This window comes from Pagrus major, chromosome 20 (genome assembly GCF_040436345.1).
Source record: "Pagrus major chromosome 20, Pma_NU_1.0".
NCBI lineage: Eukaryota > Metazoa > Chordata > Actinopteri > Spariformes > Sparidae > Pagrus > Pagrus major.
In genome coordinates, this window is record NC_133234.1 from 19,895,557 (window position 1) to 19,920,622 (window position 25,066).

The 25,066-nt window shown below is 43.0% G+C and overlaps 1 protein-coding gene across 2 annotated transcripts; it reads left to right on the forward strand.

Moving 5' to 3' along the window:
• ppm1bb (protein phosphatase, Mg2+/Mn2+ dependent, 1Bb) lies at positions 1-24,028 on the forward strand. Of its 2 annotated transcripts, none has more exons than XM_073489528.1 (6): positions 1-361; positions 12,030-12,872; positions 15,561-15,678; positions 16,240-16,351; positions 17,233-17,290; positions 22,924-24,028. In XM_073489528.1, exons 2-6 carry the CDS (start codon positions 12,042-12,044, stop codon positions 22,951-22,953), a joined length of 1,149 nt encoding a protein of 382 aa, XP_073345629.1. In that variant the 5' UTR covers positions 1-361; positions 12,030-12,041; the 3' UTR covers positions 22,954-24,028. The 2 variants fall into 2 exon arrangements, with proteins under 2 accessions (XP_073345629.1, XP_073345628.1); XM_073489527.1 differs by lacking the exon at positions 22,924-24,028 and adding an exon at positions 18,756-22,176.
• Positions 24,029-25,066: the final 1,038 nt, after the last annotated feature.

Genomic DNA, 25,066 nt, shown 5'->3' on the forward strand with positions numbered 1-25,066 from the left:
TAGCTCTGGCCTTTCAATTGAAGAAAGTGCTAGATTTGTCAGTGTTGTATAATATAACCAATTCTCAGTGTCCATATGTGTTTTGGAGCGATCGGAATTGTCTTAATTTAATGTGAGAGACAGAACTGGCGTCAAACATGCGTAAAAATCAACGCTGTCCAAGCAGGGAACCACCGAGAAAGGAATTATCGCCGCTCTTCTGAGGCCAATCTCGATTATTTTTGTCAAATAAGGAAACATAACATAGCTAGCTAGCGAACGTTAGCTCCGTAGATAGCTAGGTTACCGACATATCTTCACACAAAGGCAGAAATCCAGCAGATAATCAACATTGGATCTACATTCGCAGCAGCAGGAAAACGTAAGTAGCATGCTAGTATGTGCGCTAACGTCATTAGCTTGAGTTTGACAAGCTGGGGAAATGCGTTGGCTCCACCGACAGCTAACTGTTAAGTTAACGTTAGCATGCCAGCTAACGTTAGCTAGCGCATATCAACACACCACTAGCAAGCTAGGCCTTTCCGTGGGGGGACCAGTGCTAAGTGGAATGGAGTTCAGCATGTGGTCAGTGGATTGGTATTTAACACAGAAACGCATTTCCAAAAAACAGCCAGTCGGTCCCATGCAACATAAATCGTGCTGTGCAATAACGTCAGCGTACAAACGGACCGTTGCCAGAATAAAACCCGATCCATCATCTGAAGTTTCAAACTTGGCTACCGCCAGCGACGGCGAGCCAATTCTGAATGAAGCAAATTCAAAGTAACACCAGTGTTAACTGTGAAACGACACGTCGGGCTCCAGTACTTAGTCTGGTCCCAAGCGAGCTAATCTAGTACGGTATAGGCTATACTAGCTGTAACTAGCTAATGACAGCTTAGCGGACTCTGTCATATGGGTGTCAAAATGGTTAGCTTTGTGATGTTAGCTTGGCGCTGTAATGGTATTTCTAACGACACAACATTGCATTTAAACAAAACAAACCGGCCTTGTCTTATTAATTTCAGTGCACAGCTTCAGTATGTGTGGATATTAATGAATTAGCCGTCAACATGTGTCACAAACAAAAATGCTCGCAGTGCCAGCTGAGTAGATACTGTATGTTGTGCTGAGTGACCTCAGAGGGTAATTACAACCACCAGCCCTCGTTGTTACAACCAGTATCTTTGTTTAAGCCCGGGAAATCAAGTCAGCACACATGAAATATAATCTCAGAAGATAACGCTTAATGTTAAGCCGGTGAGGCGTTTATAACCAGTCATGTTTCACTGCGGCAGGCAGCACTGCTCCTCCCAACACTTCCCCGACTCTCTACAGCTCATTATTCACCTCAAAAGTGTCACATTTACTGATAGAAATGGCTCTGTAACACTACTTTTTAGGGATAATGTGCGGTAGGTGTTGTGGAGCCGAAGGACTGTCAAATAACTGAAGCAAACTATAATAACAACATGTTTAAACACAAGCTAAATACTAGATCATTAGCTCTTAATGTTGCAGTTTAAACTGCTTTATTCAGTTGTTTTTGGTTGTTAACTGGAGTACGATGACAGCTGTACAAGTCTAAAGTTCATGCTTCATGCCTCAATTGATTGATGTCACAGCAGTGTCAGCTGCTATGTGGCGGTATGTTTATTTCTTCATTATATAGTCAATATATTGCTTTCTATAAGAGAGAGAGAGGAAGGTCTGTAGGCACAGACGGTGCTGCCTTGACCAGAAACATGTGCTTCACTTTAGATATACAGCTGCCCAGGCCATTAGCACACGTGATCGGCCATAACTTGATAAATAATGATAATGAATTGGTAAAAGTGGTCTTTGAATTTGTGCTCTGTGAGCCATTTCTTTCATGTTTTGAGAGCAGTCAGCAGCGAGGCGCTGACTCCTGCTGCTAACTTTTTGAACATTGTGTCCTGTTCTCTTCATTCATTCATTTTAGACTCTCTTGCAACGTGTCTGCTGTGATCAGTTCAGTAAATCACTCAGGAATCAAACCTATCAATCATCTCAAGTATTTATTTTTTTGTGCCAATATTGCAGTAGGCATTTCTGCATGTTTTCATTCAGTTATGACGAGGTCAAAATTTCCTGGTTGAAATTTTCCACCTGCCGACCTCCAAGTGTTCAAGGTGTTCGATGCCAAAAATTAACAAAACGTTGGCTGACCGTAACAAAGTGACGTCTCTTTGGCAAGTGAACACACAATTGAACCCTTGGCAGTGCGTCCTCCGTGCGAATGTACACAAAATAGAGGAGGATAAACGACACAAGTGATTATATATTTTATTTTACAGTACTTTTATACCAGGAAACGTATATTAATATTACATTCATCAGCCTAATACAAATACTGTCATCTGCAAATACACCCTAACCCCTCCCCATGGGTGCTGCCACTGTTGTGACGTCAGACAACTGCTCCCTCGTGAAGTCGGGGTAGATCATTTCGGCTCGAGTTTACAAGTAAGATTTCTGACTTTGATTGGCGTTCGATTGTACCATTTTCTCGCCGGAAGTCGGAAATGTTTGAGTTCTCGGTTGTCTGAAACAGAAATATTCCTAGTTTGACTCATTTCAAACAAGAGTCTCCTGTGACGTGGCAAAGAAAATGTTTTGTTGGATTTTATGTTAAGGTGAAGCTCCTATAATTCCCATGTGAAGAGGGCAAAGGGTGTGAGCAGGCCATCTTTGCTATCTCTTTTTATTACCCTTACAGTATGTGAGTTTTATATGTTCTCAGGTGATTGCGCCAGTCTAAATTGCCCTCCTATATTGCAGAGATTTGTCATCTAAGCCTCGGCTTATGATAACATTTCATCATCAGTTTTGTATTGTGCAGAGTTGAAATGTAGCCCTGCAGCCGCCCTGCTCACCTTCTCCAGTATATCAGATTGCGATAAGGTGCACAGGTGACCAGTATATGACATCACTGGGTGTTGGGCTTGTGCCCAGCGAGCCAGATACGGGAGGAGTTCAATAGCTGATAATCTTATCTGAATCAGCAGTCGCTGTGTAAAGGCTGAGGAGCAGATGAAACGCAGTGTCAGTGGGAGATTGAGACAGTCAACGAGCTTATTTTAGAAAAAAACTATAGGAGCGCACATTGATCTTCTGTAATGGGAAAGAATTCAAACGGGTTAAAATCACTTTAGTTTGACTGCACTTTTCTCTTCAGCTTACTTAGGTTATTCACTCGGACCTGAGCCCTGTATTTATGTCCTGTATTATGAACTCCTTTATGTTTTTTATGCGGATTTAATTGACAAAAAATCCATTTAAATATAACATATAGGGCTAATATTTGCTTTTAAAGTTGGTGCAATGATATCAAGTGTTCTCCCTCTATACTAGGGTCATGTTTTTATACTCATTGGAAAAAATGTCCATTTGCGTTTTCATAAACACCTTGAAAATGGGGTCAATTAGACAGTCGATCTGCAACTACTTTGATGATCAGTTAATTACCTCCACTGACGAGGTTTGTCAGCAGGATTACACAAAAACTACTGAATGGATTTCCACGAAACTTGGATGCAGCATGAGTCTCGGCCCAGAATAGAAACCCATTAACTTTTGGTGCGGATCCAGGTAAAGAGATGCATCCGGGCATTTTTCCGCACGGTCTTTAACCTTGCGGGACGGGGCATGTTTTGACATTTTAGTTAATTCCTCAGGGAAGAGTTCATAGATGTTGATGAAAAAAATCCGGCATATTTAGGTGACTGGTATCTATGAGTGAGTACAATATGGTGCGGACCCCTAAAAGGTCCCGATCCAACGGATTTAGATATGTTTTCTTAGAGGGTAGACTTTTTTTTCTAGTCGCTATTTTGTAGGCCAAACACTTAATCGAGAAGATAATTGGTCAATCAATCGTGAATGAAACGTATCGCTAGTTGCAGACCTGATACATAGTTACTGTATTTTCTGTCCTTTTAAAAAAAAGATTGATGTTCGATACCTTGGGGCAGAATTGATTCAACAATTAAGGCATAGAAATGTTTAACATTCATTAAAAGATAAAAATAATATACATTTCTGTACTTTGTTTTAAGCACAACCGCATCTAAATGAATTCACTTCTGACCAAAGCCAGACGAGTGGGAGGAGTATTGATACTGCCAAAAATGAGTATCGAAACTGTTTCAAATATTCAGAATCTATATGAATAGATAATTTAATAATGATTCAATATTTTTTAAAGAAAATCGGTGATTTGAGTGATTTGATGGAGAAGCCAAAATCTTCACTCACCCTTTTTGCCTCTGCTACACACAGAATCACCATCATCAATGCTTTTAATACTTTGTGATGAGTTACAGGCTCGGCTCTGCGTATTGATAGTATCTCAGTAACCCAGATAATCTTTGTTTTAGTTTGTAAGTCACTTGTGAAGGAAGGTGATGCTGGTTTTTAAGAAGATTATAGAAAACTGCTGCCAGGAGTGTAGTTGAGTCTTGTTGCTTCTTGAATGGAGAACACTGAACCTCTGTGAGGAATCAGTCAGTTAGTCGGTTTGTCGAGCGACGGACAACAATTCGGAAAATCGATCCAATCAATCCAATATTTGAAAAACGAATATCTTTGTTCAGAAGTTTTGTTTCGGACAGTTTTGGTCGGGCAAAACAAGACATTTGAAGATGTCAGCTTGGACCTTTTCATTCGCATTTTACTACTAATGTACAATATTGATTTTTTTCAGCCGTTGCTGGTAAAATAACCGATAATTTTTCATTTTTGTCTGTAAAAAAAAAATGTCTTTGTGTTTATTGGTGGATCACAAACCAACTGTAAAGGTGCTCCGACTGTATTGGATAGTATAGATGGTGGGGTTTGGCTTCGTATTATTGTTTCTATTCATTAGCTATAATTTCACAGATACCGATAAACAGCCGATGATATAAAAATCCCATTATAGGATACATGTTTGGCTCGATATATATCGTTCACTCCTGCATTTTAGCACAATTTCATAGACAAAATGAATTGATGAACCACAATAAATGACAGATTTATTGATAATGAGAGTTTCATCATATTGTAATTAGTGGTTGGAGTGAAGGTTGTTGGTCTCCACGTGTTTGTCTTACATTTGAAAACACAATAAACGTGTCAGGTGTTGCCGTTCATGCACGAGCGCTGTTGTAGAGAATCTGCTGCCATCTAACAGTCATGAAGTGAAAAGTTTATTATTGACTATCAAAGGAAAATAATGCATGAGACTTGAGTGATTTCCATTGACTGGTGTGATGCAGGAGTTGTATGTCCGACCTTGGAAGCACTGTGCAGCAGATGAGTGCTCAAAGGAGAGATGAAGAAATGGAGGGTCAATAAAGTGTGTTGAAGTGCTGCATGTTGGATCTGTGCACCTTTTGTTCTGTGTGTAATAAAAGAAATGTTAAAACAGAGGCAAGGCCAGGTCACAGTTTGATTGTAAAAAAGGTTGAAATGATTTCAGCGGTTGAGGTTAAAAGAAAGATTTAAATATTTCAGGTGTGTGAATGGACGTTATTGGAACGTGTGGCGAGTTCGGACGAGGTTGTCCCGTTGCAGAGGCTTTTCCAAATGTGGCTGTGAAATGTGACCCGGTGTGGTCCTCACTCACTGTCCTTCAATCCACTCTGGGTTGGCTGATTTAATGGTGATGTCTTGTGGTCCTCCTCACCTCGTAAAAATGTGGAAATACCTCATGATCGTGTTGTATTTATCAGGTGGTCATCAGTCATCCGTCACATGGACTGGACCAACGAGGAAAAAACCTCAGCAAAGTTTAAATGCGATAATCCTATGGATACTTAAATTAACGTAGCATTGTTCGCCAGTTGTCTATCATAGGATGAGGTGAACTCTAGTATCTTGGATCTTGTGTTGATACTTACTACTCTTTTGGTCATTTTAAGGCCCCATCCATGTTGAGCTAGCAAGTTGACAAGAACTACGTGAATCTCTGTGAGTCAAGACTTTTGACTTTTAGACTTTTAGGAGGCGCAGGTTCAGCCAGTGGTTCAGACTCATGTCCTACGTCCTTTTTGATGGTTAACGTACTGTGAAAATCTCATAGCGTTGCAACCTGGGTCAGAAATTAACACCTGTCAACTGCCAAATGCGGGTAGATTTGGGATTGTTTTCAGTGGTGTGATGGGGAAACTGGGCATGATTGTCATCATAGAAATAAACCATAAGCTTTTGATGTTAATTGCAACTTCGGAAATACCTTGTACAGACATTACGGTGTTATACGCAGGTATACGATAGAGAATGAATCTATGAAGCTGCATTAGCCTGCGGACAGTTGGCATAAGTTTAGTAAGCCTACAGATATTGAGATCACAATTTGTCCGCATAATGACAGTTTAGTGGTTAAATAAGCGATAATGCACGGCAAAGTGTTCAGACAGAGGAAAGTTTAATTACCTAAGAAACCAAGGGGAGGCTGAGTTTAATTAAGCCGAGACAAATTGTTGTTGCAGTCAAGATTTTTTAAACACTGTGTCTGCCTGACCTAGCTAATGTATTATTAGCAGGAAGCAGCAGGCTGGCCAGGCTGCCTGGCTGTTTGCAAGAATACACGTTAACTAAATTATCATCTGCAGTTAGTCCTGCTATCATTTTCTCAAGTCTCTGCTTTAATGTCACAATATATACAGGAAACTTAACATTAAAGGATAAGTTCACCCAAAAATGAAAATGCAGTCATTCTCTACTCAACCTCATGCCGATGGAAAGTCGGGTGAAGTTTCTGCAGTCTACAAAACATTTCTGGAGCTTCACAGCAAAACAGTCTTACAGCAGTCTCCTAAACACCTGAGGTAGATGGGATATTGTTTTAGGTAAAAGACAAAATAGCTCCATACAGCTTTAAACAACCGGGGTCACTAAGCTTTGTTGTGGACAACAAGCAACTCGTTATCATGGTTGAAAAAGGATGTCGTCATTAAGCAGTCAGATGCTGCCTGTAAACCGCTGTCCATAACTTTGTTTAAGATGTCAGCTTGGTATTGTTGGCCACTTTAGTGTGCACCATAGCATCTCTTCATTTGGCTCAGTTGTTTTCCCAGCCATGGCAACAGTTGCTCATGAAAGCAACACCAAGCCAATTTTTAATACTCGCCAAAATCTGATAATTGGTTGTTAACTTAACGGTCTGGACCTTCCTGGTCTCACTTAGCCAGAGCTATCTCCGCTGCACTGTGCCAGCACTCAACAAAGGTTTGGTTGCAATAAAAAAACAAAAAGAAAGCTCTGGCTTGTTTGGTTAAAAGAAATACAATCACAATCGCCTTGGGTGCACGTAGGGAGGCGAGCCCTGGCAAAAAATGGCTGGTTTCCCGCAAAAGAGAGGATAACAACTTCTAGCTTGTTTACGTTTGGACCATTTTCCATTTTCAATGTGAAGTTTGCTAGCTTCTAGGTTGTTGTTGTTGACACTAACACCCTGATAGTGGAAGGGGAGGAGATGCGGTCTGAAATAGTTGACCAATGGCAGGCTTATACCAACAATCTACATCCGGAGAGTCGGACTAGGAAGTGCCTTAAAAACAAAAACAAACATTTGTTGCAGATGCTCTAACCATCAAACTGTTATCAAGTCAATAGCATAAATAAATAACATCCCAAACTGTTGTCTCCTCAATTATCACAGCGTTTGGAGAGTCGGGCTTGGAGCTAAAGGGTGTATTGGTGTGTACACAGGGATAGTGCTGGAAGCTGTGTTAACATCGCTTCCAGGATAGCATTAACTGTTTTGTGCGAGTGTGCCTGCTCTCAGAGCAGCACTCAGGCTCTCTGCAGCATTATGTAATCCCCGACCTTCCACTTCCCTCTTCGTAGCCAGTGGTTTTTGGCAGACATGTGCGTCTTAGCATGAGGGGGTGTTGGTTTCGACCTGCGGTTACAGCACGGGTGACAGCAGTTTTGAGGGGGTTAAGTGGTTGAGAGCTCCTGTGATGTCTCAATGGAGATATTTTCTGGGGTTGCCTCTGCGTGCACGCGTGTGTGTGTGTGTGTGAGAGAGAGAGAGAGTGTGTGTTTTTGCCAGATGTCTGTTTGTTACCATTGTGAGCCAGAGAAATCTCATAGTATCTGCATGTGTTCTTGCAGTCTGCATGTCTCCTTTCAGGGTCTGGCTGCTGCGACTGTTTTTAATGGATGGATGATGCAACTCCCCTTTCCTCTCTCTACCAGGCAGCTGAGTGTGTGTGAGTGTGTGTCTTTTACAGAGAGTGAGAGAAAGACATAGAGAGGGGGATGTCGCTGAATGAAGCTCAGCCTGGATGTTTGCCCTGCAGGGTGGGTGGTTGCTAGGCAATGGCAGTGTGTTTGTTTTATTTTTAGCGAGAATCACTGCCGGTGAACATAACAGATTTCTCTTTCTCTCACACACACTCATACGTGGACACGCTTTCTTACCATACATGAACACATGGGCTACTTCTGAGCGGCGGTAGCCGGTGGCGAGAGCCCGATCGAGGGAATTCTGTTGATACAGTCATGCAGCAGTAAAGCAATAGAAATGTGAATGGCGTGGCCCACTGCCCCACCCTGGACATGAAATCTAAACCGTCCCGGTGTATTTATAGAGCGTCTTTTTCTCGCACATAGACTGTGACACTGCACACATGCGCAGAGCCGACGCAAACATATTCACACACACACACACTCGCACACGTTCCTCTGAAACCAGCTGTAGTCACTCCTTGCATGTACCAGCCTTTTTTGGGCGCTCATGTGGGAGGTAACGCAGAGCGAGAAATCAATGTGTTAAAAAAAAAAAGAGAGAGAGAGACGCGCTCGAGGCGCTTTTGATTTTTATCGATTTCAAGATCTCATGAGTGCTACACCATCCAAGCAATACATACTGTAAGTAGCTCCATACTGGAGCAGTTGCTGACATTCAGGTCAGAATTGATTGGTGTGATGGGAAAGTATAGCGCAGGTCAGAAATGCCAGAGATATGGCGTAAGGCGGTTGACTATTTGAAGACCGTGGCCGGTGTGAGGACCACGAGGTGCGGATAGTGTCTTCAGGTATAGCTGTTACTAAATTCCAAACATAAATATCTGCCGTAATGACCAAAATAATATGATTTATTAACATTAAAACATGACTCCTTCAAGTTTTAGTGCCTTTTTAATTTCTAAGAATCAGGCGGAGTAAGGACAAATACCAGGGGGTTTAATGGCTGCAGTACCACAAGTGGCCACTGGGCAAAATTGGAAGCGAGGCGGAGCGGTGCTGCCAAGTCCAGGTCTTATCAATGACTTAGGAGTCATTGACAAGCAGATCTGTGCTACCTGAACATACCAACAGAGTGTTGTAGTCAACTAGATGGTCACACTGATTGGATGTATTACTTCATGTAGCTCTTCCTTGGGTGACGTATTGTAAAGATACAGTGGAAATTATAGCAAAATGGCGGATCAGGAGCTTGTGCCAAAAAACTTTAATATAGTATAGTTTCAATGGTGGAAATGTAGAAATTCAAAGCCTACTTGGAGTCTGGCAAAGATGTCACTTCGGATCGTGATTTCCTATGTATGTTTCTATCTTCGGAAAGGTTTCCCTCCTCTTTATCCCTCTTTAAATGTTCACCGAGCAGCGTGAATTATAAGGCAATGAAACGGCAATTCCTGGCCACCTCCATTAGCTCTGTTAGCTTGTAGCATGCTATCTCAGACTCCCAGTGTCTGTAATGGACTCAGTTAGCAGTCAGTTTGACTTTAGATAGCACGTCATCTGGCAAGGCACTGGGTTGGCCGAAGCTGTGATAACTGTCCAGAGCAGTAAAATGCCTCCTCATAAGTGTTTTGGCATCTGACCAACAAGCCTTCAAACTCAAGGATCTGTTACTCAAACTGGAGTTCCTGCATTGTGGTTTATTGTCTCACCAGTACCCGAACCAACACAGCTCTTTAAATTTGTTTTAACACAGACTGTTTTCCCCGCGAATGCCCACTAACAAACCAAAGACGCTGTTTGACTGCATCGTCATTCATCTCCAGCCTTTGATTGTGGTTCACGCTCACTCAGAATGGATGTTTAATGGGAGTTTAGAAGACCAAAACTAACCCTCAAAGGCAGAGTCCATCCCCATTCAGCTCTTGCGAACATTTCAGGCCCTGCTGACTCACGAATGTCACTCTCTGTGTTCTGCCAACAAGTTAACTAATGGTATTAGTTACCTTGTGTTGAGAGTGAAAGAGACTCTGTGTGCTCACAGACGCTTTACAGCTGCAGCGTAATCCTCGACTCTGTGCCTCCTTCCTCTGCTATCTTTGTCTTGCTGTCAGGATCTCTGGCTCTCACCATCCATCGAGTAATTAAAAGCACTCTGTAATCACCGTATGAAGCAGCCTACTGAACTACTGACACCAAAAACTGATGATTTACGCAGCGATTCATAGTACTGCGGGTATGACTGTAGACAATATAATATTATGTCATCTTTTGTAGACCTGACAAACGTAGTCGGGTTTACTTCAGTCTCATTTGTGACGTTTTACACATTGAATTGAAAGACGACCTGTGAGTCATGACGGGCAACAACCACTTAAACCTAAAATAAGTCAATTGTCTCGATTGTTTATTACTTTAATTCATGTCGATAATGAAAACATACTAAATCGATTTTCTTGATGCAGATATTGCTACTAATACTGCTTAAAGATACTGATTACTGATACTCTTATTGCTAGTACTCTCCATAACTTAAAGACGTGACGTGAACAAATGATTCAACAGTTATTTTTGCAGCAACTGCTACACATGTCTGGTCAACAAATGCTGACTTCTGCTATCCACTGACGAGGCTGTGGCTGCCTGACTGACGTCCATGGGATTATTTAGGAACAGAAATTAGTAAAGCTTAAAACCAATGCTAACTGTGTCACAAGTTAATATCTGCAGAGCTATTTATGTAGCGATAACGAGTGTTACCTTTTACTTGATTTGGCTGAGTCGCATTTTTAGTTTGGCCCATTAGGTGCACTTACATCTCGTACGAAACAACAGCATAAGTAGGCCTGCATTAAATGGGAGAGTGCATTTATAGGAGGGGTGTAATGCCAGAGAACATCTCTCTCTCTCTCTTTGTTTTTCTGCACAGCATGTGTAATGTAAGTAGATGGGAGGAGTGAGGGCAGATTGTCAACTAGTTAAAATGGGTCGTCAAATTGATTGGGCGGTGGTTAATTGACCCGGTTGGCCCTCCCGGGTAAAGTCTATGTGTGGGAAACACTTGCAGTCAAACGCGCTGCTCAGCTTCAGATCTATACAATGTTGTATTTGTAAGTATTTCACGAGCTTGCTGGTGTTACCCACTTAACACGCAACGATGCTTGCTTTTCACTGCGTTATCATTCAGTTTAGTAAAGTGAGTCTACACTTCTGAATATTTTGCCCCGTCAGCCGTGACGCAACACCACAGAATGTTACCTCAGAGTTACGCAAAGTCAAATGTACTTGGCAGCTTCTTCACCATTATGGGAGATTTTGAAAATGTCTGCTACAGTATGTTATAATGCATTAACATTAAACAATTATAACTGATAGCAGCTCAGTCTGTCCAGGATCTTATCAATATTTGGTACTGAGCTCGTCCAGTACCGATTTAGTACCAGTCGTCGATACCCATCCCTAAACAACAGCATGATGACAATGTTTACCTACTTCCTTCCTTCTCTGAGTTATTACTTCGAGCCTGAGTGAGATTTCTGAGTTTAAAAATTTGAAAACTACACATAGACTCATTCACTCCAAAAAACCACACACACACAAAAACTACAGTCTGACAAATACATAATTTTTTGGGGCTGATACTGATACACAAACCTGCATTAGGCTGATATTGTCAGATTATTGTTCCAGCTCTGATCCTTACTCTGTAAACAGTTTATTTATGGAACGGTAGTGCATTAGGATAAAAGGGGCTGTCTTAGTGATGAATTGATTATCTTTTTGTCCTTGCTGCTGATGGAGTAATGATTCAATTTCTGTTTCTTTCTTCTCCTCCATTGATTAATCTGCAGCTGTAGGCAGCAATGGGTGCATTCCTGGACAAGCCGAAGACGGAGAAGCATAGCGCCCACGGTGAGGGTAATGGACTGCGCTATGGCCTTAGCTCCATGCAGGGCTGGCGGGTGGAGATGGAGGATGCCCACACAGCTGTGGTGGGCCTCCCCCATGGACTCGCCGACTGGTCCTTCTTTGCTGTCTACGATGGCCACGCAGGCTCCCGGGTGGCCAACTACTGCTCCGGCCACTTGCTGGAACACATCTTGTCAGGAGGGGCCGACTTCAGTTCAGGACCCGGCTCCGTGGAGGGCGTGAAAGATGGCATCCGCTCGGGCTTCCTGAACATTGACGAGTACATGCGCAGCTTCTCTGACCTGCGGCAGGGCCTGGACCGCAGTGGATCAACAGCCGTGTGCGTGTTGCTCAGCCCGACCCACCTCTACTTCATTAACTGCGGCGACTCTCGGGCCGTGCTGAGTCGAGACACCAAGGTGGGCTTCTCCACCCAGGACCACAAGCCCTGCAACCCCCGTGAAAAGGAGCGCATCCAGAACGCTGGCGGCTCGGTCATGATCCAGAGGGTAAATGGCTCCCTGGCTGTGTCCCGGGCCCTGGGGGACTACGACTACAAATGTGTGGATGGTAAGGGCCCCACGGAGCAGCTGGTGAGCCCCGAGCCCGAGGTGTGTGTGTTGGAGCGGGCGACCGAAGGAGACGAGTTTGTGGTGCTGGCGTGCGATGGAATCTGGGACGTCATGTCCAACGAGGAGCTGTGTGAGTTTGTCCGCTCACGACTCCTGGTGTGTGACGACCTGGAGAAGGTCTGTAACTCAGTGGTGGACACCTGTCTGCATAAGGTAAGCTTTACATATCACACATGATGTACATTAGAAGTTAAAGTGTCCACATAGTTGCCTGCTTTTCAGTTTGTCTTTAATTTTACTGCTATTAGTACTTTAATTTAGAGCAGAGCAATTAATTACAATATTATGTTTTTATCATTATCGAGACTCACGGGAATATTACCATATCGTGCAGCCCTACGTTAATTCAAAAGCAAAAAATGACTTTAAAATTAAATTGTTGTCGAAATCCATTGTGGTGTGTGGGACAGATTACCGTGAAAGGGATCATACTGTCTTTTAATGACAGATACTGATTTGAATGTGCTCAGAGCATGTCTCAATGCCAAGTTGGACAGTGTCTGGAAAGCTGCAGCAGTGACAGGAGTCATATTTTACTTATCACATGATGAGAGTGAGGAGAATTGGCCGATGCTGGATTTTTGTTTATACAGATATCGGGGAGTAAGAAGTTCAAATATCAATATATAGGCCGATATTCTTATATACACAGTATGTACACATAAACACACATTTCTGCACGTGATCCCTTAAAATGTGGTAATGACACCAACCTACTTTATTGTCCAAAATGACATTTGTGCTCAGAAACCGTAAACGTCCCTGGAGATTTAATACCCCAAGTATCGTTGTCTGAATTATGTTCTGTAAAAAAAAGAAAAAAGAAAAAGGTTTTGATATCTGCAATTGGCCAATATCAGCTGATAGTATCGGTCGCTCTACTACACACACACCTTCGAGCACAAAACAAGCGTGAGGCTGCCAAGATGAGCCTCGCGGGACTCAGAGACCAGACACACAAAGAGCTCCAAGTAAGCGCTCTACAGATACTGAGCGGCGTCAATGAATATCTTTTCCTGTATAAAGTCTGGTGTGATCAGCTACACCGGAGTTTATTAACTGGTGGGAAAATTTCCTCCACGTGGCATCCCTAAGCTAGTACTCCAAGAACCGGCGAGTGTACAGCAGCCTAGTTATTTTTACTTACTGGATGGGTTATCTCAAATAACAGCCACACACTGTCATAAATCTCCTCTGCCGCTGCTGTCTTTTCTGATGTATGCGACACTGTACACTCACAGAAAGTTACTCTGACCACATCGACTTTTACAAGGTAATGACAAGGTGACTACCCACTGGTTTAAAGCCAGAGCCCTATCTTGTCTCTTACTGTGTGTCCTGCCCAGTGTCCAGCCAGAGGTTGTGTTTTAGAGGTGAAACGATGAGTCAATCAGCAGAAAACTAGTCTGCAAATATTTTGATTATCTGCCTTTTCTAAGGAGAAGTGCTAAATATTTGCAGATTTAAGTTTTTCTGTGAGGATTTGCTGCTTTTCTTTCTTATATGATAATAAATTCAAGACTGTCCATAAACTTCAAAAAGACGGGAGAGTGTTCGACAGTGACAGCTTGTTACAGTCGGGCTGTTTTTCCAACATTTTTCAGTATTGGAGAGAAGCTGTTAGTTTGTCTGTTGATGTGTCCATATTGTAACTCACCCTTCTTTTATATTCTGAGCAACAGGACAAGAAAAGGTTGTTTATACGTGTTTACTATAACAGTGCCCTGTAAACACAAAATGTCATGTTCGCTACTTACTAAAACTCATTTTTTTGTATCCTTGAGTTCGTACACAAAAGTTGAATATATGTCCTTCCACGTATGACATCTTTAAAGCCAATTTTTATTGTGTTTTTTATTTTATATTTATCCTTTTGAGACCTGTGTTGTTTACTTCCATATTGTTTGTCCACCGGAGAGTCGTGACAAGTTCCTAGTTCCTCTATACTTTCTGCAATCCTCTGCACTGGCAAGTTTTGAGTATAAAAAGCAGCATGCTTAAGTTGACCCTTCAATGCTTGTAATGTGCGTGTGGTTTTTTTTTTTTGGCATCTTTTGTAAAGCAGTGTTAAAAACACTGACTGCTGGCCGGTTGCCTTAGATCGTTTCTGCCTGGGCTGAAGTTGGCCCGCCATACGGCTCTATTTGGCTCGAAGGATGTTTCTAGTGTAATGAAATTTAAAAATAAGACATAATATTTGTTGTTTTAATGTGAGGTAAAGTTCTGAACCTCCCAGGAAAAAAGTTTGTGCGCCTCTGCTTTAGATTTGACAAGAATGAGGAACATTATGACTACATAAACTTGAAAAATATCAAAGATATTAATGCATTTCCTTTTTTGGAAACATTTGTTTCTTCACTTTAAATTAGGCCTTTAAAAATAGTGTGCGTGTGTGTGTCAACTCGCAGTCGGAGAGAGGAGAGAGTGACAAAGCACAGCTGGTGCCGGTATAACGATACGGCCTGTAGCTATAACTTCTGGGAGAGAGTCAGACAGGGAGGAAGGAAGTCGGCCAGCGTGACATAATGTAACATGAATAAAACTTAAAACTTTACATCGACTGAACATTTTTGAGTTGCGTCAGACAGATTTTCCTCAGCAATGGTGGTTGTTAAACAATGCAGACAACAACTCCCATGACCCCACGCTACTTGTGTCTTTTGTTATGACATCGGTGTTGATTGAGAGACCTCTAACAGCAGAAATTACAGACCTCACCAGTGTCACGTTGATGGTTTAAACTATTTTTGTGTCACAACTACAAAATCGACCTCATGTATTGCATAGATTTAATTTCTCTCTCTCTGTTTGTTCTGTCTGTGCCTGTCCTCCTTCCTGCAGGGGAGTAGGGACAACATGAGCGTGGTGTTGGTGTGTTTCCCCGGATCTCCCAAGATCTCAGAGGAGGCCGTGAAGAAAGAGGAGGAGTTGGATAAATATCTGGAGACGCGTGTTGAGGGTCAGCACACACACAACACATGTGCACATACAAACATAACAAACACGGTTACAATAATCTAAGATTAGACTCAGTAATGTTTAAGAAATGCTTTAGTTGTGACAGTCGACCATTGTTGGTTTGAGAGTGTCTCGAGGAACAAAATATCACTGGCCGATTGTGCTGCGTTTGACACTTAGATTACTATAAAGATTGAACTGTTCAGTGGGAGATAAATGCCGACACTGTTCTTTGAGCCCAGCCGTCTTTCTGTTGCCTCTTTCCAAAATGTTTTTTAAAAAGGTTAAGGGAAACAAGCGGCCCCATACTGTGCTCAGTTTCTGTGGACATAACCAGGACAAAATAAACATTCTTTAGGTAGTACAAATATTTGAAATCAGTCTAGCTGCACACAGTGGTGCTGCAAATAGTAAGCAGATCAGATTTTTCCACTACTATGGATTTCTCAGAGAAAGGTGGCGGTTTAACTCTTAAATCTCGGTGTGTAGTATACCATAACTTGACCTCAGTGTACGACATGACCTCTCACAAACCCTTCGTCCTCTTTGCGTTTGTTTGTAGAGCTGCTGGGAAACTGTGGGGAGGCTGGAGTCCCTGATCTCGTGTCTGTCCTGAGGAGCATTGCCACAGAGAACATCCCCAACCTTCCACCTGGAGGAGGCCTGGCCAGCAAGTAAATACACAGCCTGGAACAACGTTGAACTGCATGTTTACACACATAGAAAATATGTTAAAATATGATTGGACTTCACCATTCACCTACCAATAACTGAGTGCTTTCAAGGACTCTTTGAAGGTCCCCCAAATTGGAAAATTCAGTCTTTATGTACTCACCCTCATGCCGATGGAAAGTCAGGTGAAGTTTCATAGTCCATAAAACATTTCTGAAGCTTCACAACAAGAGAGATCAAGATCATTAATTGATTTGAAAAGGTTATTTACACCCCCGACTCGCAGTTGAGCTTGTGCACCCACTTCAGATGGGGTGTGTGCTAGCGCTTTTAGCTTTAGCAGCTATTTTCTTTGCTTTAAAAAGGGTAAATAACGTCTTTTCAAGTCAATGTACGATCTCGAGGCTTCCACAGACGTGAATTACACTGGATGAAGCCATTTTATGTTTGTTTTCAGTTGTTTTTTTATGTTTTAAAACAAGTCCCCATCTACTTCAGTTGTTTAAGGGAATGCTTTAGCACTGTTTTGCTGCGGACTAGAAATCTTCAGTTGATTTTCCATCAACATGTAAATGAGGAGAAATGACTGAATTTTCATTTTTGGGTGAACTTTGCCGTAAATAAGATTACACAGTAAAAGGTATCACACCTCAGAAAAGTGCAGATAACACTCCTCGAAACACCTAAACATTCACATTCATCGGGGGATTCTGCAGTCTCTTTATGCATAAACAGCGGTTACTCAAGTATCGACTCAGTTGCTTACCTAGCTCCATTAAAATGATAATCAATACACATTTGCGAGGAATGTACAGACTGTATTAAGTAGGGAGTTGTTCTCTTTTCTAAGCAGCGAGCCGTGTGCTGTCTTGTGTGTTTACAGACGGAGCGTGATCGAGGCGGTGTACAACAAGCTGAACCCTCACAGAGAAGAGGAAGGGGTGAGTCAATCGCTCTCTAAACCCCTCACCTGTCCAACCTTACACCCCCACCCCCCTCACCTTCCCCAAACATGACCTCGTAAACACACACCAGCCCAGACAAGGACACTCTTTTGTGTAGGTGTGCATGTATGTGTGAGAATGAGAGTGAAAGAGGGCTGAGGACAGGATGGCAAGCTCAGTGAAACGCTTATTGACCGCATCTCATATTGTGCGGTCAGTTTCATTTTGTACGTCTCATTGAAACAGGATATACAGTAAGACCCCGATAACCCTCTTTAGTCCAGCAAAACCTACAGACGACTCAACCGACCTCAATTACTCTTTGATAGCACAGAAGCATCTTAGTTTATGTGAAGTATTCCAACTGAAATCTGTTCAGTCGACTATCTGTAATATTTTCCTTACAATACAATACAATGTACAATAAATTGCATTTTTAAAGATCCCCCCCCCCCAAAACATGTTTTCAGCCATGTATAAAAAATACTGCTTTGGACTCGCAAAACAACATTGCGTCCTTCTCCTGCATTACAAATATTCAGAGTGTATGGTGTGAACTCCAGTGTCAAACTCCGCACATATATAATTCTGCACGGCGAAGGCCAAACATCCAAGACAAGTGAAAATAAGAAAAACATGCTTTAAAAGTTGCAACATATTGATCACAATGCTGGTAAACAGTGTATAGCTGAAGCGTACAGAGCAAGTAAGTTAAAGTAACTTTTATGGTAGACTCCACACCGACTCCTTTCATGGTCATTGTATGTTTTTTAGTGAAACACAAGTAACTCACAGAAAAGTCATATCACTGTGATTGTGAGACTGACGATGAGCTTTTCAGATGTGTAACATAGTATATAGATTTGTTTGAGAATAGCCTGATTAACCTGAGAGTGAATACAGCTCTAGATAATATAAATCCACTCCGGAGCAATCAACATACAGCTGTGCAAACTCAAATCAAACTCCAGCTTCAGTTTATATAAAATTCATATGAAGTGTAGGAAGAGATTTCATCCTAAAGATAGACAGTAGCTGTTAAAGCCACAGGAACTTCACTTCAAGTGTTATTCTAGCGAAGAGATGAGCCTGGAAGGGTGGATGTGACGGTGGAGGTGTGTATATGAGGGGCACATGAGTGTATTTGTCATATTAATATCAGCTGAGTCTTGACTTGCAGGCTCTTTTCTCTGGGCTGTGTGGGTGCTGACCAAACCCCCCCCACCCACCCTCTCTGTTACACCACACAGCGAATATCACAAAGGGTTGTTGGTCACAGGGTCAGAGGTAGTGTTTGCATGGGCCTGTTGGACTGGTTGCACGGATGTCTCTGACATCGCCACGCTAGAGTGTGGTAGATATTTGTGTGACAATGATGTGAGTACCGTGTAGATGTATGTGTATGTGTGTGTTTGACCATGGAGCGTGCCTGCAGAGTCTGACCCCTGGCGTGTCACCTCAGGCCTGTGCGGGGGGAGAGGAGGAGAGTGAGGAGGGAGGTGGCAGCACGGCGGCTCATCTGCTGGAGGCTCTGCGGCAGTTCCGCCTGCACCACCGGGGGCAGTACCGCACGGTGCTGGAGGAGTCCCTGGCCGCGTATCACCTGCGGGGGGAGAGCGCTGCCGAGGGAGCAGGGGAGGGCAGGAGGACCTACGATGACGATGACGACGGCCAGGAGCAGCCCGCCTCCCCTCCCTCTCCCCCCTCGCCCCCGCCCTCACCCGCCACTGCAGAGCCGGAGGCCTGCCAAGACGCCCCTGAGTGCGATACCTCCTCTGACTGAGCACCCCGCCCGCATTAACCAACCAACCCATTCATACGCCCCCAGAGCGCTAGTCAGATGTGCTATGACCTCTCCTCCTCTTTCCTTCATCACAGAACTCGAATGGACACATCGGCCACTCCCTATCAGTAGTCTCCCATTGCTATTCATGAATATTTTAATAACGCAATGGAAGTAAAAATGGCCCCTCTGTCTATTAAAGTTCTGTCTCCCAACCACATATATACCTTCCACCTAATAAGGACTCTTTCTTTCTTGTGTGTGTTTGTCCTCTGACCACCTTGGCTTGGATCCCCAAACTTGCCAGCCACTTTTACAACTCGCAGACTGATGTTTACACTAGAGAAATAATCAATAACAAGTTACTATAACATGCAAAAGTGGCTGGTGAAGCAGAAATGAACCTTGCACTCCATGGCCTATAAATACCAGTATTGGCTTCTGGCTGATTTCCCACTTGAACCCCTCCTCCCTCCCCTCTCCAGCATCACCCCCCCAGCTTCACCCCCACTCCTGCTTACAGTGGACGAACTCACCAACAAAAGGAGAGGAGACCTCTCTGAACTGCAGCTGTGTTCAACACACCGTCTCCAGGCCATCTACAGACTCAGAACACACTCTTTTGTGTATATGTTTGTGTGTATGTGTGTCTGCATGAGTGTGAGTGAGCGAGAGACCAACCATCACTACTAAAAGTTGTGTTTTTGTGGTGGCGGGCGAGTGTCAGCCCGTTTATCGGCATGCTCGGAGATGCTAGGATGTTCGAAGCATTCTGGGTACAGAAAAACGGGGCAGTTTAACGCAGAGGGACACATGTGTGTAAGTGGGTTGGTGGGTGTGTACTTGTAGTCTGAGCTTCATTTCATTAAAATCGTTGCATATCACCACACGTGTTACTACAAAGGGGTTAAGACTACTTCCTGGTTGGGATGTAAATGTGTCAGTAAACATGACCAAAGCAGCCATAACATTAACATTTGTTTAAATGAAAATAACGAAAGTGAAAGTGAAAAGACTATAACCGCGCTAGCACTAGTACACGTCAGGAAACAAAGTATAGGATGGATGAAAAATGGAGAGAAGCCTTTAAAAAGAAAAATGGCAGCACCAGACAAAAGGTCATAAACAGCCTTAGACTTACAGTTCGTTGCTCTGCAGTGCAACACAAGGTGTGACGTGCTCAACGTTTGTCTGTCAGCTCAAATCACAGCTACTGTTGACACAAAGAGACAAGTCCTGGGTGGTGCCATAGAAAAGTTTAGGGAGGTGGCTGTGCACTGCACTGTAATGGAGGTGTGGAGATTACATTTGCCAAAATAACCAGTTAGTCTTCATCCTTGATGTCTTTGTCTCGTGAGACCAAAAGATGCTGTTTGAGATAAAGCCTGAATCTCACCTTTGTGTCGCCTGGCGAGGTTTGTTTTTGAGCGGGGAAGGAGCTCATTGCTGTCTCTTGTGGCCGTTGTGGGAACAACATCATTTTTCAACTGTAGTTCTCATCAACCATCAAGAACCAGTGAGTGTTTCCTGCCACAATGAGGTTAAGCGTCACAAATGTGAGATTTATAGTTTTATTATAAATGTTTTCAAACGGTATTTTGTTTGATTTTACGAGAGAAAAGGAAGCGGATGGTTTGGTGCATCTTCTATAAAATCATCTAGTAGGAAGTCCTGAATGGGATATTTCTTTTTAGGACTGGCGAAGGAATGACTTGTCCTACCCCAACCAACCAATCATCACCCCTCATGCCAAAAACTGACCAATCCAAACAATAAAGGCAGGGAGTACTCACCAGTTAGAGGCAGAGTAGGGCGGGTCACTCCTTCGCTATCCTAGGTAAAGACGCTCATCTGTCCAAACATGGCTACTGTTCGTATGTTAATGTGCTAATGTTTACATGGTAAAATGCCATCATGCGTATTAGCAGCTACTGGATTTAAATGCTCTTAAGTCACGTTAGCGTGATAACACGAGGTGTTTTCAGCTGAATTCTAATGTCATCATCGGTAACATGCTACCATTAGCATTCATCCCAAAGCACCGCAGAGTTTTAGTGCAGCTTTTCTCAGGAAGTACATGTGAGACGGAGGACAGTTGAGCTAAGTGAAGCTGTGCAGAGCTGAACGTGACTCATTCGCATCAAACATGTAAACATGCCTACAGTTAGCATGTTAGCACACATGGTAACAATTACTGCAAGTTCACATGCTAAAATTAAACATTCTGGTTTCTGGCCTGTTTCCATGCTAACAATCATCATGTTAGCTTGCTAATATGGTGACATTATGTTAGCATGCCAACAATTAGCATGCTAACTACTATTGCAAGTTCATATACTAACAGTAAACAGGTAACATTTTAGTATTTAGCTTGCTGGCACGCTAACAGTCAATATCAAGTGTTTGTCATGCTAGCTTGCTAATATGGTGATGTTTATTATGTTAACATGCTACAATTAGCATGTAAACAACTATTGACGTTCAGTGGAAAGTGTTTATCACCTTAGCTTGCCGATATGGCAACGTTTATAATGGTAACATGCTAACATGCTGTGTTATATGGAGAATTGTGTCCACAAATGTTTCTTCCAAATATTCATCCATCCTGTAGTTGCCAAGATTAGTTGCCAAGATATTGATTTCGGAGGTGTTCAGTACGGTTTTAACCTGTGGCAGGATGTGTTTCTGCTTGACAACAGCTCACTTCGAGTTTATTTCATAGCTCGGAGGTTATGACCGTTCAGAAAAATCCAGTCTGAAACTCTTAGTTTATTGTGAACATCTGATTCAAACAGACTGAACCGGCAGTGTTTTTTTTTTCTTCTCCTTCTTCTTTGAAAGCAGGCGCAGGGAGGTTATTGTAAGTCTACAGTATATAATGCCCAGCACCCAGTGACTCTGGTAATGCATGCACTGCACTTATCATGTCAATATAAGGCACTTAACTATCAGAGGGGAGGTTATGCTAAACATTGTGTGTATGTATGTGCGTTTGTGTATGTGTGAGTTGTATTTGTATGTGATTACGTTGGGCCGAATCAGTCCCACACGGTCAAAAATGACAAATGAACAAATAAAAATGATTTGAGGTATAATGCTACGATTTGTGTCAAGTGTATCTCTCACTGTCTTTGTCTTTTTGTGTCCTGTACCGAAACAGAAAGAGTTACACATTCTCTATTCAAAATATGTCATGAAAAATCCCTGACGTAGCCCCCGAGGTAAAAATGTCGAATCTTGATACGGAGCCATTCCCTGTGTTTAATGTGTTGCTGTGTTTCTGTGCAGGCTGTGAAGTTTTTGGGGAACAGCTCGAGCAGAAAATAAATCCTCACCTCTCTTTTAACTTTTAGTCCTTAGCCGCTGACTCGTAATTTCATCTCAGCTGCTCAAAGATATTTTTAATCTGTCGTCTCCTTTAAAACAATAGTGGCTCTCGAGTTTGAAAGCTCAAAATAAAACGCCTGCCGCCGCTGCGTCGCACGAGCTTTGGCGGCAGCAGCGACGAGCGGAGAGAGGGGAGCTGCGTAGACTGTAGGGACTCCGTTCTCTCCGTTTCTCTCCCCCCCCCCCTGTTTTTCAGTCTGACAGTTGGCCTCGTGATTCTCCGCAAGGTGAGTCATCAGAGGTCTGGGTTCTGGTTGTGTTAAGGCTGGGCAGGGGAATCTCACTTGTCTCTCCATTCAGTTTGAGTAGATCATAGACGGCAGTGAGGTTCAAAATGTGAAAGATTTGACATTATTAAAGGCATCAGGAAGCAGCATCTTAACTTCTGTGTGCTGGGGAGAGACGACAAAAAAAGCTAACACACCTCTCTCCATCTCTTTTTCCTTTTTTACTCACCCAGAGTGCCGGTGAGCTGGAAGACCCCTGGTAGCCGTGGCAACGATCTCTCCCCCCCCTCCCCCTCCCCGTCTCCTCCTGGTGATCGGCGCGGTCCGCCCCAGAGGAGGAGTTGTCTCTCCATTGCGCCATGTCTTTCTCCACTAAAAAAAAAGAGGACATGTGGTGTGTGTTGGAGTGCGTGAGTGTGCGTATGTTGGTTGTGCATGTGTGTGTGTGTGCGTGTGCGTGCGTGTTTGCAGCAGCGGGACAAAGACGAAGACGACAACTACACACACACACGCGTACTGCTTTAAAAACCTGGAGGGAAAAAAAAAAACGAAAATCACTTTTCAGAAATGTCAAGATTTTATGAACTGAAGCATTGTGATGGTAGAGATGATTTTTACCATTGAGGTGTTTGTTTTTTTTCTTTCTTTTCTTTTCTTGAATGTTGACATTGAACACCTGACTTCACAATGACATGAGGACCTATTGTGTGTGTGTGTGTGCGTGCGTGTGTGAGTGTGAGAGAGAGTTTGTGTGTGTGTGTGTGTGTGTGTGTGTGTGTGAGTGTTTATCAAGGAGGGCCAAGAGAAGACAGACGGTGGATAAAGACTTTGTATGTAATTCTTCTTCTCCTGGACTTTTTTTTTTTTGTGCTCCTGGGTCTGATAATTGCCTAACACACCTTTGCTTCTCCCCTCTTAAAAGACACACACACACACACACACACTCTCTAACACACACACGCACACACACATACACGACACACCAAAATCCATAAAAACACCCCCCTCTTCCACCCAACACTTCCACCTGTGCACGTATGTGATGTGCCACCTTCGCAGGGCACTGCATGAGGACTTTGGTTCGACATGTACAGCTACGTGGTTTTCTAGTCGACCCGGATTGGTTGAGACTGACTGAACCCGAAGGACCTCTGTACGCTGATTGGCTCCTGCCGTGTGAGAAGTGGAAAAGGATTTTGATTTTTTTTTTTTTTCTCCTTTTTTTTTTTTTGTTCGTTGATACTATTAGGATGATGACGATGATAATCATGATGGGGAAATGGGAGGTTTATTTGTTCACTGAAGAGCCGAGTGCAAGTTGGGACTCATGGAGGCGGGGTGGTGGGTTCGGTCTAGGGGGTGGGGGTGGGGGGGGGATTGTTGTATCACTGGTTGGACTTCCTGTAGGAGGAGGAGGGTTAGGGCAGGAGGGCGGTGGGCCAAACAGGTTCCCCCACCTCCCTCCCCACCATCATGGTTGGAAGTACTCATGACGGCGGACTGTCCTGACAGTGGAAAGATTTTTTTTTTTTTTTTTTTTTTAATGTTGTCCATGAGGTTACTAGCTGCTCGCTATGTAGAGTGAGTGAACTCCCTGTTTTAACCCTGTTCCTGGTTCTCAGACTGCATTGGTAATGTTTGTATTGCTGTTGTTTGATTGCACTCACATTTGATTACAGAAAGCGTCTATATATGAAATAAAATACCTGCCAAGGATCCGGTGGTGGCTGCGTATTTTAATCAGAGAGGTCGTGTCGTTTGTGCTTGTTTGTGTACGACTGTTTGGCCTCGTGCGTGATCTGCTGATGTTTCTCCTCGGCCTGCATCATGAAGCGAGATCAGTGGGTGAAGCAGCCATCTTTAATACAAATTTGAGGTACTTCTACTTTACTAGTCTTCTTCTCTCACGCCCCTTTCTACTTCTGCTCCCCAACTCAGAGGGAAATGTACTTTTTTACTCCACTATAGTTATTTGACAGCTTTAGTTACTTTTTATTAACACTTGCACACAAAACACATGAAGATCTTATGAAATACGTTGCTTTATTATAAACTAAAGCAACATTATGTAAAAAAAATGGCATTTTGTGCGATTTGGCGCCCCCCACTGTCACTGTCGTGAACACAAAGTCCAGGTCTGTAACAATTAGTCAGATGTAATGTAGAAACAAAACTCATTACATCATCACAATGTTATGTGCAGAAACCATCAACATGATTTGAAGCTGTTATTTTAAGGTGAAAAAGTTATGTAGTTGCTTTAAGCTCCTTTTAAAACTACTTTACTAACTGTCAAAGGTCTTTGTCTCACGTAGAAACGTGAGGATTTGCTACTTTTCCTTTTTAACAATCTCAATTTATTTTTACTAATTTTGA

Excerpts from the sequence above, each read along its gene's own strand:
- ppm1bb (XM_073489527.1), top strand. The coding sequence starts at position 12,042 with ATGGGTGCATTCCTGGACAAGCCGAAGACGGAGAAGCATAGCGCCCAC. Across the intron at positions 12,873-15,560 it reads TGGACACCTGTCTGCATAAG|GGGAGTAGGGACAACATGAG; the intron begins GTAAGCTTTACA and ends TCCTTCCTGCAG. Across the intron at positions 16,352-17,232 it reads GGAGGAGGCCTGGCCAGCAA|ACGGAGCGTGATCGAGGCGG; the intron begins GTAAATACACAG and ends GTGTGTTTACAG.